General features: G+C 39.4%; 1 protein-coding gene across 1 annotated transcript in view; it reads left to right on the top strand.

Annotated features, from left to right (window-relative positions):
- Positions 1-10,114, top strand: part of LOC139724886 (uncharacterized) — a 269,270-nt gene extending 259,156 nt beyond the window's left edge. Inside the window, exons 8-14 of the mRNA XM_071636009.1 lie at positions 734-879; positions 1,361-1,477; positions 2,349-2,445; positions 3,150-3,299; positions 7,658-7,858; positions 8,441-8,487; positions 9,045-10,114. Of these exons, the coding sequence (XP_071492110.1) occupies positions 734-879; positions 1,361-1,477; positions 2,349-2,445; positions 3,150-3,299; positions 7,658-7,858; positions 8,441-8,487; positions 9,045-9,191 (905 nt within the window). The 3' untranslated portion in view covers positions 9,192-10,114. The remainder of the gene's footprint in view (positions 1-733; positions 880-1,360; positions 1,478-2,348; positions 2,446-3,149; positions 3,300-7,657; positions 7,859-8,440; positions 8,488-9,044) is intronic.
- Positions 10,115-12,767: the final 2,653 nt, after the last annotated feature.

Genomic DNA, 12,767 nt, shown 5'->3' with positions numbered 1-12,767 from the left:
GAAAAGGGTCAACACTTCCATGTCGTGCTATGAAACTTTCTCACTCATTTTGAAGTGAGATAATAAAAGTGCATTCTGAAGTGCCACAGTTCAGTTCATGATCATCCTTGATAAAGCTATCATCACGCATTGGACAACCTTTAAGTGTTTTGTTTTTTTCTCCTCTCCAATGTACATTGTACTAACATATTCAACTAAGCGTTGATACAAGATTTTGGTCTCAACTGTTAAAACAAACTTTGGGAGGTAGAGATTTATGATTGTGTCCTATTTTCTCTACATAAATGATTATGCATTACCATATCACTATTTCCCATAAATCCTTAGCATGTTTTTCATATGACGGTTTCAGAAATTATTTCATATCAGAGTAGGACATGATCAGATGGACCATCACAAAAATGGAAGTCTTCCACTTTTAACATTTCTGCGACAAACCAGTTGAATCTCAGCACGTTTATTAGCTACTGTAGCTACCTCTAGTGAGCAAGGAAGAACAAGTTCACATCTAGACTGCACCAAGAAATCTAGTTTTGAAATTGACCTATGACTGTCATTCACCGCTGTCCCCTTATTGAAAGAGAAAATAAGTTTGCTGGAGATCTATAACAACCCTAGCGAGGACTGACCGATAACTTATTGACCAATTGGTCGCACCAGAAACATTCATAAATTTGAATACATTTCTTTGATATGTAGAAAAACATGATTTTATTTTTTTCACCCAAAACAGGTATTGATGATGAGCATGACCTGGATCCCGAACTCTTACAAGGCATCTACGAGAGGATCAAGAAGAAGTCCTTCCAGCCGGGAGAGGACCATGTGACAGCAGTACGCAAGCTGGAGCAGAACATTGTCGGCGAAAAGCCGTTCCCGGTGAGTCCATTGCCCCCACCCTCGTTTGAAATCAACCCGACTAGCTTTCTTGACACCAATGTGTGCAATTTGCCTAGACCAGTTGGCATACAACACGGCCAGCCAGCTACCAGTACATGTACATGTATGTCAGATTAGCAAGCAGGGACATGAAGACAGGCAGAGCGTGAATCCAGTGTAGAAAAACAAACAGAAAAGATGCCTTGCTCACCGCCATCCTTGTTGTATGTTTTTCATTGGTTCTTTATGCCATTTTGTGCATCTTTAGTTCCAGCACAAGTCTCGTAAAAAGGACAACTGAATGTTGCATGCAGAAGATATTAAGCAAACATGCTTAGTTATTAAGTACATTGAGAATAGATAACCACCATGCCTTCCCTTTCTATCAGTAGACATAATTATGACAACAGCAAAAAAAAAAAGAAAAAGAAAATACTGGTATCATGGCAATATTTCCTTTCACCCATTGTATTCCATCCAGCTGGCGGAGCCGCACCGCAGGCTGGTCAGCTCCTGCAGTCTCCTGGAAGTGAACGACCCCACCAAGAAGGACAAGAAACACATACGAGAGGTCTTCCTGCTCAACGACATGATTTTGGTGGGTAGAATACAGAGGAGCTGTCGTCTTTTTTGTCTTCCCAGTGTTTATGAGCTCTGGTTTGGGTTGACGACCGTCGTAATGGATTTTCACTGCTTTCAAACTGCTTAAGATTTGACATATTTTGTATGGAAAGGCTTGTCTAGAAGATTTGTTTGTGTGTGCCATTATGTGACTATGACACACGGATTATTCTAAAGCTCTTTCTTGTCCATACTTTCTTTCTGAAGACTTGGAGCAGACTCTCTGTCTCTTTGCTGTCTGTTTCGATGGTCATTGTAAAGTTGAGCTTCCGCAATATGATATGTTATCATACTTGCCTTTACTCATAACTGCTGCCATATAACAAAATGGTATACGGTTTAGCCATATTGTAGTGTGTTTATTGTGCGAAACAAGGAGCCACTGATTTGTCGTTGAATTTCTCATATGACTAGTGGGAGCCTTTATTGTTCATTATTGTTCATTATTGAACAATAATGTTAAATCCCGCCCCCATGCAAATATGTAATTTGAGAACCTACAGCAGACATTTGACAATATTTCTGCAACCACTGTCTCAAGGTCACAACTGTAACCAACTAGATTTCAGCTCAGTCTTTACCTGCATTCGATATTTTAAAAACCCTACGAAAGCAGAAAATAATGTAAAGTGCAAAAAATACTACAACCAGGAACATATCAAGTCTTTAAGTGCATGTGACAGGTGTAGTCAACTGGCACGTGGACTGATAAACTTTAACCCGTTGAGGACGAATCCCGAATATACTTGGGCAAGTGTCTATGAGAAATGTGTGTTGTAGCAAAATCAGTCCGTCGTCAGTTGGTTGAATGGTTTGACTAATGTGACTGGATTTAATTGATTTTGCAGGTGACCAAGTTGTACAAGAAGAAGACGGGTGCCATCTTGGGCTACAAACATCGGGTGTCTCTTCAAGGAGCTACGGTTCTCGAGTTCTCCTCTCAACGTGAGTGCATCCTGATTACTATTGAAACCCAAGACGATTCGCTTCACACAGCTGAGTGATTGCTTGACCGACTTACTGACTGACCATTCAGAGTGAATGACCGACTGACTAGCTCAAAGACTGACCAACTTTGATAATTAATTATATTACAGTATTGCTGACCAACTATTTGACTATCAAGTGCTGACTGACTAACCAGAGGTAACCCAGTGATCATATGAGTAATAGACTAATTGGTCATTTGACTCAATAACAGACTAAGTTATTGACAGGCTGAATTTGTTTTTATTTTATGGGGTGGTTTTTTTTTTAAATCAGTTTTAAGATCATGGAGATACACTAATAGAGTGTAGAAACTGATTTGACTTACTGTACTGGCAGACAGAAGAAAAAAATTATTATAAGTTTCACCTCAATAGAGTGTACCTTGGTAATTGGTAGTCTATATATAGCAAACTGAAAAGAAAGCGGGAATTCAAAGTTCATGAAGACTTTTCAAAGATGGAGTCATTTTGAATCATTTATCATCATTTCAAGCATGCTAGTTGTGTTGGCTTGTTGTAATTTCTTGATACAGGCGATGTTGCCATGTATGTCTTCACTTATTGATAATCCTTCAAGTCAAGTGTTATTTTCATTGGTGATTTAAAACCACTTCGTTATATATCTCTCCCTTCCCTCCATCTGCCCTCCGGCTCCACCAGACTATCCATACGGCATCAGGTTGGTATCGCGGCAAGACAAGACGCTCGCCTCGTTCTGTGCCAGTCACCCCGACGACAGGACCAAGTTTGTGGCCGACATCCGGGAGTGCATCCTGGAGATTGAGGAGATGGAGAGCCTCAGGATAGAAGGTGAATTCTCTCTTCTTTTTGTCTTTTTTTTTTTTTGGTAGATTTTTCCTTCTTCATTATGATACTTGCCAAGATTTCCAGCTCTGTTTTTGTTTTTTGTTTTTTAATGGAGATGCATCAAAATATTTCACACTTCATCTGCACGACTCCATGCTTTGCTTCATGACATCCAATAATCAAATAATCCATCGTCCATGGTCCACATAGGATTGCTAGGTTGGATGAGGTTTGTTGAAAAACAATGATTTCCTCTCCAGCTGTTTCAGACAGTGCTTTGCTGGTATTTAGAACAAAATTATCTGAGGAAACAGGCAGAGAAACTCATAAATCTTCTTTCACACTGCTTTGAAAGCAAGGCACTTATTCTGCAAGCCTTATACTAATTTCCAGGGAGTTCATATGAAAACTAGATTATCTAGCAAAATAGACTATGATTTGAAACTGTGTACAATGATGTATGTTTGTGATAGTAGAGACAATATAGCTTCTTGAACTTTCTTTCAAAGTCCATTAGTGCTTGAAAAAAAAGAAGTAGTGTCTTGATGCATTTTAAGATAAAAAATGTTAGGTTTAATGCCACAAATTTAATGAAGTGTTTGAGTTGTAGTCTGCAATCACTAAATAATTTCCAAAGCACTTCCTGCTCCCCTCTTGGCATAAAATCAGCTTTAGTTGCCACTAACGTTTAAGGGTCAACACCAAGAAAAAGATATATTTCTTTTTATTGATTATTTTATGGTATTAGTTCAAATTTATGTACATTTTGCCTGTCATAATGCCAACCAAGCATCTATACTTCATACAGTTGTGCATATTAAGATATGGTTTTGATAAGTAGCAAAAATAGTAGCATAAAAGGTTTGCAAAACTGAACATTTGTAATTCATCATTTGCTTTGCTGTGTCATCTATGCATTCATTTGCAAGTAAACATAACATCATAAGTGAATGTCTGTATGATAACACACTATGATACCAGCACGTAAGTGCACATTCATTATAATTGGCTGACTACTACTGTGCGTGGTGTTTTGTTGAAATTCATCATACTCTGAAGTGACCACCATATATTATAACTTTTTGTGTTCAGCTGCCATTCCATATAATAAACGGAAGCTATGGGCAGGTAAGGATGATTCTTAGCACGCTCACAAGATACCGGGAGCATCAAGCTTCATTTTAGTTTTCAAGTTCCTTTGTTTTTAATTTTTAGCAGCATACGATACCTTGAGCACTGCAACATTTTGGAGGAGTGGGGGGAAATGTATCACATGTATCACACACGTGGAGACACGCCTGACATGTATGCACATGCACATACACACAGACACATGTAAACCCACGCACACAGCTCCACACATGAAGACATGCCTATCATGATCATGTGTGCACATACATGTACACACACAGACACAGAACTTTATAAACTAGGTTTTAAGGTAATGCATGATCTATGATATTCCACCTAAGTCATAGTTTTATTTTATCATCTTGCAGGCAGGACAAAAGCATTCATAGAATATACAGAATGGCCGTTTGTAAATGAAAATTTTTTCTTTTGAAAAGAACAGATCATACAGAGCTTTAATTCTCTGTTTTTCCATTCATAAACCCCTTTCTAAAGGTCTACTGTGTTGTGAAAACATTTCCAAACACAAAATTGTGGTGTTTAACACAAACAGGTAATTTTCTCCTGGGGGAGGGGAGGGAATGGTTTCTCCTCGTTTTGTCCCGAAATCATCCAAAATATCAATTATGCAGTGGTAGCAATGATGGCAGAACATATTTTTCGTTTGGATTTTTGTGTGATTCATAACCAGAACTTTTGATTTGAGGATACTATCTGCACCTCTCAGTTGTTCGCTTTGGTATGTGTATGAAGTGGCGTATATCAGCAGCCTGTGGCACCCACATTAACGGAGAAAGGTACAATAAATAGCATAACAAAGTTTTTTTGTTGTACAACCATCATTGATTCATGCAGATGGAAAAGTTGTTCAGCAAACCAGTGAACACTTTCGGGCCTTTGGAAACAATGTTCCTCCTTGCATACTCTCAGACCCGATTTCATTGTTGCAATATTGATCAATTTGAACTAGATAATACAGTTGCCTATGATTTCATCGGAGCTGAATAACAAAGTACTATGAATGTTGGTGCAATATGCTACTAGACAATGTCTCTTCATACACAGGCAAAAATAATCCTGGTCACAGATTGACTTTTGAGTATATTCATTGCTGCAGAAGCCTCTTATTTTAAAGCATGGATTGCAGTGAGATTTTGATTCCTCTTAATGTTCCTTTTTTTGTATGATTTAGTTTCCTGATTAGTTCTATGTGTGAAGACTTTCAATAATTTCTAAACAATATTTATCCCTCTAGTCTATGCTATTGTTGCTCACAATAGCTCTTCTGCCTCACACCAAGCCTTCTAGATTTTGCAACTTCACCAAGAATGCTTTTAAAATTACTAATAGCTAGTCTGCATCATTTTCTGCACAAATGACCAATAGAGATTCAGTGATAATATTACATTGAGCGAACACCCTCGGCCATATCCCCTGAAATATAGCGATTCCCTATATAGATTTAACACATGTCTCATCTGATTCCCATAAACCAGTGGGTAACCTTGATTTACGAGTTCAATTAAATACAGTCCTATTGATTTCTATATACTAGATTCCAATTAAATTTAATTAACCTTGGTAAATCAACAACAATACAAAAAAAAAAGAGAGAGCCCAGCTTACATGTTTCCTTTCATGTGATGGAGCTATAAGCTTTGGGTACTGTTTTCAGAGTGGTACATGTACCTTACTCAGAAGTCGTAGAGGTACTCATTCTCGGCACAATTGCGGAAATTATGCAGATCTTACATTGTACAGCGTACCATGTGACTTTGTCATTAACATCCTCCCAATTTCCTGTCAATAACTGCAGACCTGTTGATAGCTTGCCGTCCTAAACCTTTGAAAGAGAGAGAGAGAGAAACAAATGTTGAATTGATTTGACTGCCACACGACTGTATTTTTGTCACATTTTGCTAGGACATAGGCCGGCCTCATAATTGAATATGATTTCCAAGTGCATACGTAGTCCTTGCATTTTCTGTTTTTTGCCAACTCTGACTCTGATGATTATGTTACTGCCATCCATCTTTGATAACTATTGCCGCCAGTTTGACAACATATTAATTTATTTTTTCTCTTCAATCTGCTTGCATTATATAAGTTTGGGTGGTCTCATTTAGTGTGTATATGGTTTCTTCCTGAGTTAATTGCTCAGAACACCTCACCAGCCATAAATACAAGTGTACCATCACCTTTTCACTTGGTTTTCTCCTGAAATATACATGTACCACTCACCAATTTTTTCTTTGGTATAAATCTGTGAATATTTTTCAGTAAGATTTGCTTCTGTTTTGCATTTTGCACCCCTAAATTATGACATGGTTTGTGGTCTCTGTATGTGGTCAAAATAATAAGAATTCAAAAGTTAATGGTGTCTGATGTAATGTGCTAAAGGTTGATGAAATCTGTGTGAATATGTTGTGAATTACATTATTATTTAACCTGCACCTACAACAAGGAAATATATTTCTTGTAAAATTGATTCCGGGATACTTTTGTTAGACTCAGTGCAGTGCGTTCCTTCTTTATTTATTTTCTTACGGCATTTGTGATTGTCCTGAATTATTTTGATTATGCATTGCCCATTTCAGACTCTATAGAGTATGCATTTTTACATTTACATGTATTTTAGGTAGATATTGGAGAGATGACCTATATGAACATACTGGATAAAGGATTTTAGGACATATTTGCAAGCAGTGGTCAGGGGATTAATGTAAATCTTTGATCCCTGTGAGATTCGACAAATGTTTATTTACTTGAAACAGTATGAATTTTCCAAATTATTTCCTACCACTCCATTGAGCAAAGTTCTCAAATTTGAGCTGAATATATGCTTGTGATAGACCCCTGAAATGTCTTTGAATCATCACTTCCTTTACCTCATGGTTGCATGCACATTTTCATCATTTTGCCAATGGGAAGGAGAGGTCGCCAATCTGTAATCTTGTGTGGTTGTTATTGATGTTTTAAAACTAATCTCATCTCATTGAGATGCCTGTCCGGTGATCAGGAGGTCATTCATTTGAATCCAGCCCGAGTATGTATGCTCATTATTTTTTATCATGGCTACTACTAAAACACTGATTAATTAGGTGCTTATTTACATTTCTACGTTGATGTAATTTGTTGGTTAATTTGTCGGTCAGTTGCTATAAAAACAACTCGATGCAAGAATTTCATTAATTTGAATCTCATCTCTCCTGTTTTCCCCCCCTTTCTAGCCGAGCTTGAGCGCCAGAAGCTGATCCGTAAGAGCCAGGCGAGTACGTCAGACTCTGGGGTGGGGCTTGACCTGGAGAGCCTGGCCAGCACCCAGAACCTGAGCGGCAGCATAGACTCGCTGGCCCCGCCCCTGAAGGAGGGTAGTGGCCTGAAGCGTTCCACCCTCTCCAACTCCCTCATGGACCTCAAAGAGGCAGCCAGTAAGTAGGAGACAGAGGAAAGATATTATATGTTTGCTGAAAATCTAAATTTCTCTTTTCATGACCTAATGAGAAAAGATCAAAATCTCTCCGATTTGTGAATCACTTTTGCTTGCGGATTTCTTGTTTTCTAGTGTTACAGTGACATTAGGCTATGGGGGTTATGAGCAGCTTGCGGTTTCAGCACAATAGATCATGTGACTGCACGTCATATCACTTCTTATAACTTTTCCACTGTGTGCCAGCAATTTGATCGTTTCCCAACAGTCATCTCCCTCCAACTGTCATGCAGACAGCATTTAAGATACAAAGAGTCATTGAGTAGCAAAACATCTATGTTTGTTTGTGTGTTTGTTTGTTTGTTTGTTTGTTTGTTTGTTTGTTTGTTTGTTTGTTTGTTTGTTTGTTTTTTTGGGGGAGGGTGATGGGGTTTCATTTCAAGCCCATGGGACTTTGGCATGAAATTGTTAGCTCTTTGAAGAAGGCTAGTGTGTTTTACCTTCTGCTGTTCTGCTGTTGATGTTCATGTGCCTGACGTTCTTGTTCTCTTTTCTCTCTCTCTATCTTTTACTCTCTCTGCAGATAAAGCAGATCACAGGAGTAGTGCCAGCTCCTTGGACAGTGGCGTGGTAAGTAAACTTGTGTTTCTCCCTCTTGGACAGTGATTGTTAGGAGGTCATCAAAAAGGATACAAAGGCATGTGATACAAAGAAGCAGTCTGTCCAGAAGAGCAGTCGAGTTTGTGACGTAGATGCTCAGGATTCTGTTCAGGAGTATACATTAATTTCTTGATATTCGATGTGATCTCCATACTCTTTGCTGTGCCATGATGAACTATCTGCACAGGACAATGCAGTGTTTCTGTAGTGATGTATGAGAACTTACCACATACCTCCTAACCTTATGGAGAACAAATAGGATATATCAAGAAAAACTTGTAACTTTTCATACAAACCTGCCAGAGAGTTCATGCCATTGTCTTGTCAATAGTTATATCACCCAAATGGCATTGTTATGTAAAGATATCTTCTTCCTGTTGTTAGGAATAAGCAGGCTCATATTAGAGATGCAAATTTGAATGGGAGTGTGTCGCAAAATGTCTTCAGTGAACTGAGAGGGCGTTTGCTCTGATATTAATTTGTGTTATCGTATGATTATAATTTGACTTCTTGTTTCTCAATTACAGCCTATTGACATCAATGCAACCATGCCACTACCAAAGAAGAGTCGTTCCCCGCTTCCGGCAGCCATCTGGGGTCGGAAGAAAGGCACGCCCGTCAACAAGGAACCCCCCGGCGTCTCCCCCATCCCTCAGATGGAATCACACGCGTGACAGCCCCCTTCCCCGCTTAACCTACACCAGCCAAGATCCCACGCCACTCATCACCCAGCCCAGCGTTGGTGAGGATGGCCGTATCCTTGGCAACGGGGCTTCCTGCAAGTTGGAGGAGAGTTGGAGCGAAGTTACTGCAACACCAGCAGGATGGCCCCCAGCACACCGTGGTGGTGCATTAAACTAGTCCATGCCACTCCCGCTGTAGCCAGCCGGCCGCTGCCTCTACAATACCTTGCTCTGTCTGAGAGCAACAACGTGAACAACAAGGACTCAAGGCGGAGAGGCGTGGCTTCATGGCTACATAGGTGGGGCTCCTGGGCTCCAGCCCCGCCCATTTATGACTCTGCACCGCTCAGTGCTATCTGTGCTAATGGACACCATCAGCTGGGATCGTGTTCCAATATGCAGCCTGAAGATTTTTCCCACGATGATGTGATTCCTCGCCATATGGTCAAGTCTTGTCCCCGTCCGATGCAAGCGGTAGCCATTTGATCAATTAGCCCTTTTGGAGGGGCATACTAATCTGGCAGGCATTTAAATGTATCGGGATGTTCCAGAACAGATTTGGTGGTACTGCACTTTACTGGGTGTCAGATCTGAGCATTACAGCATGAAATACTTTGTGAATTTAAAGTTGTTAAGTTGTGCTGCTGTTTTTCATTTCCTCTTTTTTTTCTCTCTCATTCTGTTGGTAGATCAGGGCCAATTCAGCTGTTTACCCAGCTGTGAGGCACCATGGATGAAAAGTCATTCACAAATATTTATTCAACAAAAAAAAGAGTGCATGGGTGTGGATCAAGCTTTGTTATGTTGGCTTCCATTCACAGAGTCAACAGACTGTTTCTTGCCATGGGATAGAGGAATAGAGTATTAAATTATTGCTCTTCCACCAGCAAGGCGACAGCTTGGAGGTGAGGGCAGCAAGGTGTGCTGAATGCTTTTGTCCACATGCTGTGTGCACTCGACAATTTTGTATGAGAAACCGGCACGGATATGTATTGCAGTCTGTTACTAGAGAGAAAAGATCTCAAACAAGACTAGTACACACAAAAAAAAAGCAAAAAAGATAAGAATATTGTGTGCAGTTAACTGTTTGACTTGTGTGTGTAAATTCTTGAGACGCTCTTTCGCAGAGATCGACCAAAGTCGTTGCATTGTAGGCGTAGCAGAGCGCAATCATTTCTGATGCCGTTCTCACCATTCTGCCAATGGAATATCGTGGAAATGATCAATTTAGACCATAGAAGGCAATAATATGTAGTACTTTTGGCTTGCTCCAGCTTGAAGAGTTAAGGGAAAAAGTCTGTCCCTAATGTCCGTATGGGTTTAGATACCCTTTCTGCACCCATGAGTGAAATGTTCACAAATTTGACACACTTTCCAATGGACAAGAGATGCCTATTGCACGTGGAGTGAGAACTAAGTGAACCCTATTTGAAAGACATTTCGGAATGAGGATGGCAAGGGGAAATATGTGACAGAAACGTGGCAAACTTAGCCACCCATGTCATTGTGATATTGCACTTGATTAAGTTCCATGCCATCATTGTTCCACTCATCGACCATTTCCAATGCAGTGTCAAAAGAAGAAGTAAAAAAAAAAAGAAATTAATTGTATTTTAAATGCCAAGTCTGTACTTTGTCAGACATTAGCCAAAACTAATGTAAAGTTTGTATATTTCCATAAGCAGCTTATTTCTCATTGTTTCTTATGTTATAAAGAAAACAGGGCAGACCTATGGATCTCTTTATACGTGTACTGACCTTCATATTGAATGAAGGAAACCGAAGTATGTATTTTTTTTTCAGTATTCCAGACGATGCAGGGAATATGATTATTATTCTTTCTTCTTCTTTTTTGCATCATGCATCATTTGTCCTTAAAGATGTGAGCCTGTTTTGGATCCATCTTTGTATAACCAGTTGTGGGAAGAAAAAAAGATATAAAGATTTCATATTCTAGCTATGTTTTGTGTTCCTGCAAGCACAAGTTCCAGTATGGAGTCGCTAGTAGCACCTGCAGATTTTAGCCATGTATGCAGTGTACGTTCTATCTTAAGAAACAAGTCATCCTGCTTAAAGTTGCTTTTCATTTCCATCAATCCACACTCCTTGTAACCTCCTCAAAGACAAAGCCACCATGTTTGTTCCATGTAGCACATTTACTCTCCACATCTCTTTGTACAGGATTTGCTAGTCTATACCTACATTGTATGTACCCATGGTAATATTACTAATTGGCTGCCCTTTCCCCTCTATAAGATCGAAAAAGAGAGAGGAAGTGTAGAAATATAGAGAAAACTAAAGATTTTAAACAATATGCACTTGATGAGAGTCTACTTATAATGGAATAGAGTTAACAACTCTGTCAGCTCCACAAACATTTGAAATCACATGTGGGACTATGACACACTTGATGTGTACTTCATCACCTGTTGTAACTTGAAAATCACCCAGAATAGCTTCAAATGATAAGCAATCAAGGTAAGACTGTACAGCACAAACAGCCAATGACCAATCACAGAGAAAAATGAATGTAATGCTGCACTTACAAAATGTGCACTTTTTTCACGGACTGATGACGCTGATGTTACTATTTATGGTGATGACACATGGATAGAGACCCCCAAAACAGTGGTAGAAGTCCATTATGATGGCAGATGCCTGTTTGTAGTTGTGAATATTCAGTAGTACGATTATGATTCAGCAAATTTTTAACTTAAAAAAAAATTGCCATTCCTGTTGTCGAGCTCAGCATCGTAATATAACGTAGTCTTCACAGCCGTGCTTCGTAAACTGTCAACATTTTGACCCTTGCAGCAACTGCTGAAGATAAAAAATGCTTGTTTTTACAACTTTCAGCTTATTATAAAATCATGCACCTCTGTAAACTGAAGAGATTGCTTGAACTCACTCGTAGAAAGGTCACAGAAAAAGTTGTTTGCGGAAACCAGACTTCTCTTCATGTGTGCAACCCTGGGTAGGATCATATGACAAATTTTTCTAACTTGCTTGTTTTTTGAATTGTGATTTGCTGGCTGGCAAACGAGACTCAGAAGTTTTCGTTTCAATTTGTGGTATTTCTCATGTCTGGTGCAGGTGGTAGGAGCCGTGCTTATTTTATTATGTTGATGTATTAAAGTATTTGATGTATTGTATGTAGGCGAAGTATATGTCACTCTTTGACGTAGGTCCATAATTTCATATTGAAATTGGCCTTCGGTAAAGTTAGTACCATGCACATGGGTTTTGATTCAGGCTGTTACTGCAGCAAAACTGGCTGTTGTGTGATTAGGCGGAGCATGTAGCAAAAGAGATGATTTGAGTTTGGGGGTCATGTCTGGGGCGTACCCTCTGAGCCTGATGGTGACGATGCGTCAGGTCGTTTGCAAATCTTTCAATCCATAAGGGCTGCATTAGGTTCGGAAGAAGATTTCAAACTTGACTGAGCAAGAGGTAACCAGTGAGATAATGGAAAATGTACCTTGCCTGTTATCCCAAATTGTACAGGACTATGAATACAGTGCAATGATTTGTCATAGAAAAAACAAAACAAAACACCGATTTGCAAGA

The sequence above is a fragment of the Diadema antillarum genome, unplaced genomic scaffold (genome assembly GCF_040938485.1).
Source record: "Diadema antillarum isolate AM-2024a unplaced genomic scaffold, OU_Dant_1.0 seq00000002_RagTag, whole genome shotgun sequence".
NCBI classification, from domain to species: domain Eukaryota; kingdom Metazoa; phylum Echinodermata; class Echinoidea; order Diadematoida; family Diadematidae; genus Diadema; species Diadema antillarum.
This window is presented reverse-complemented; position numbering and strand designations above follow the sequence as displayed.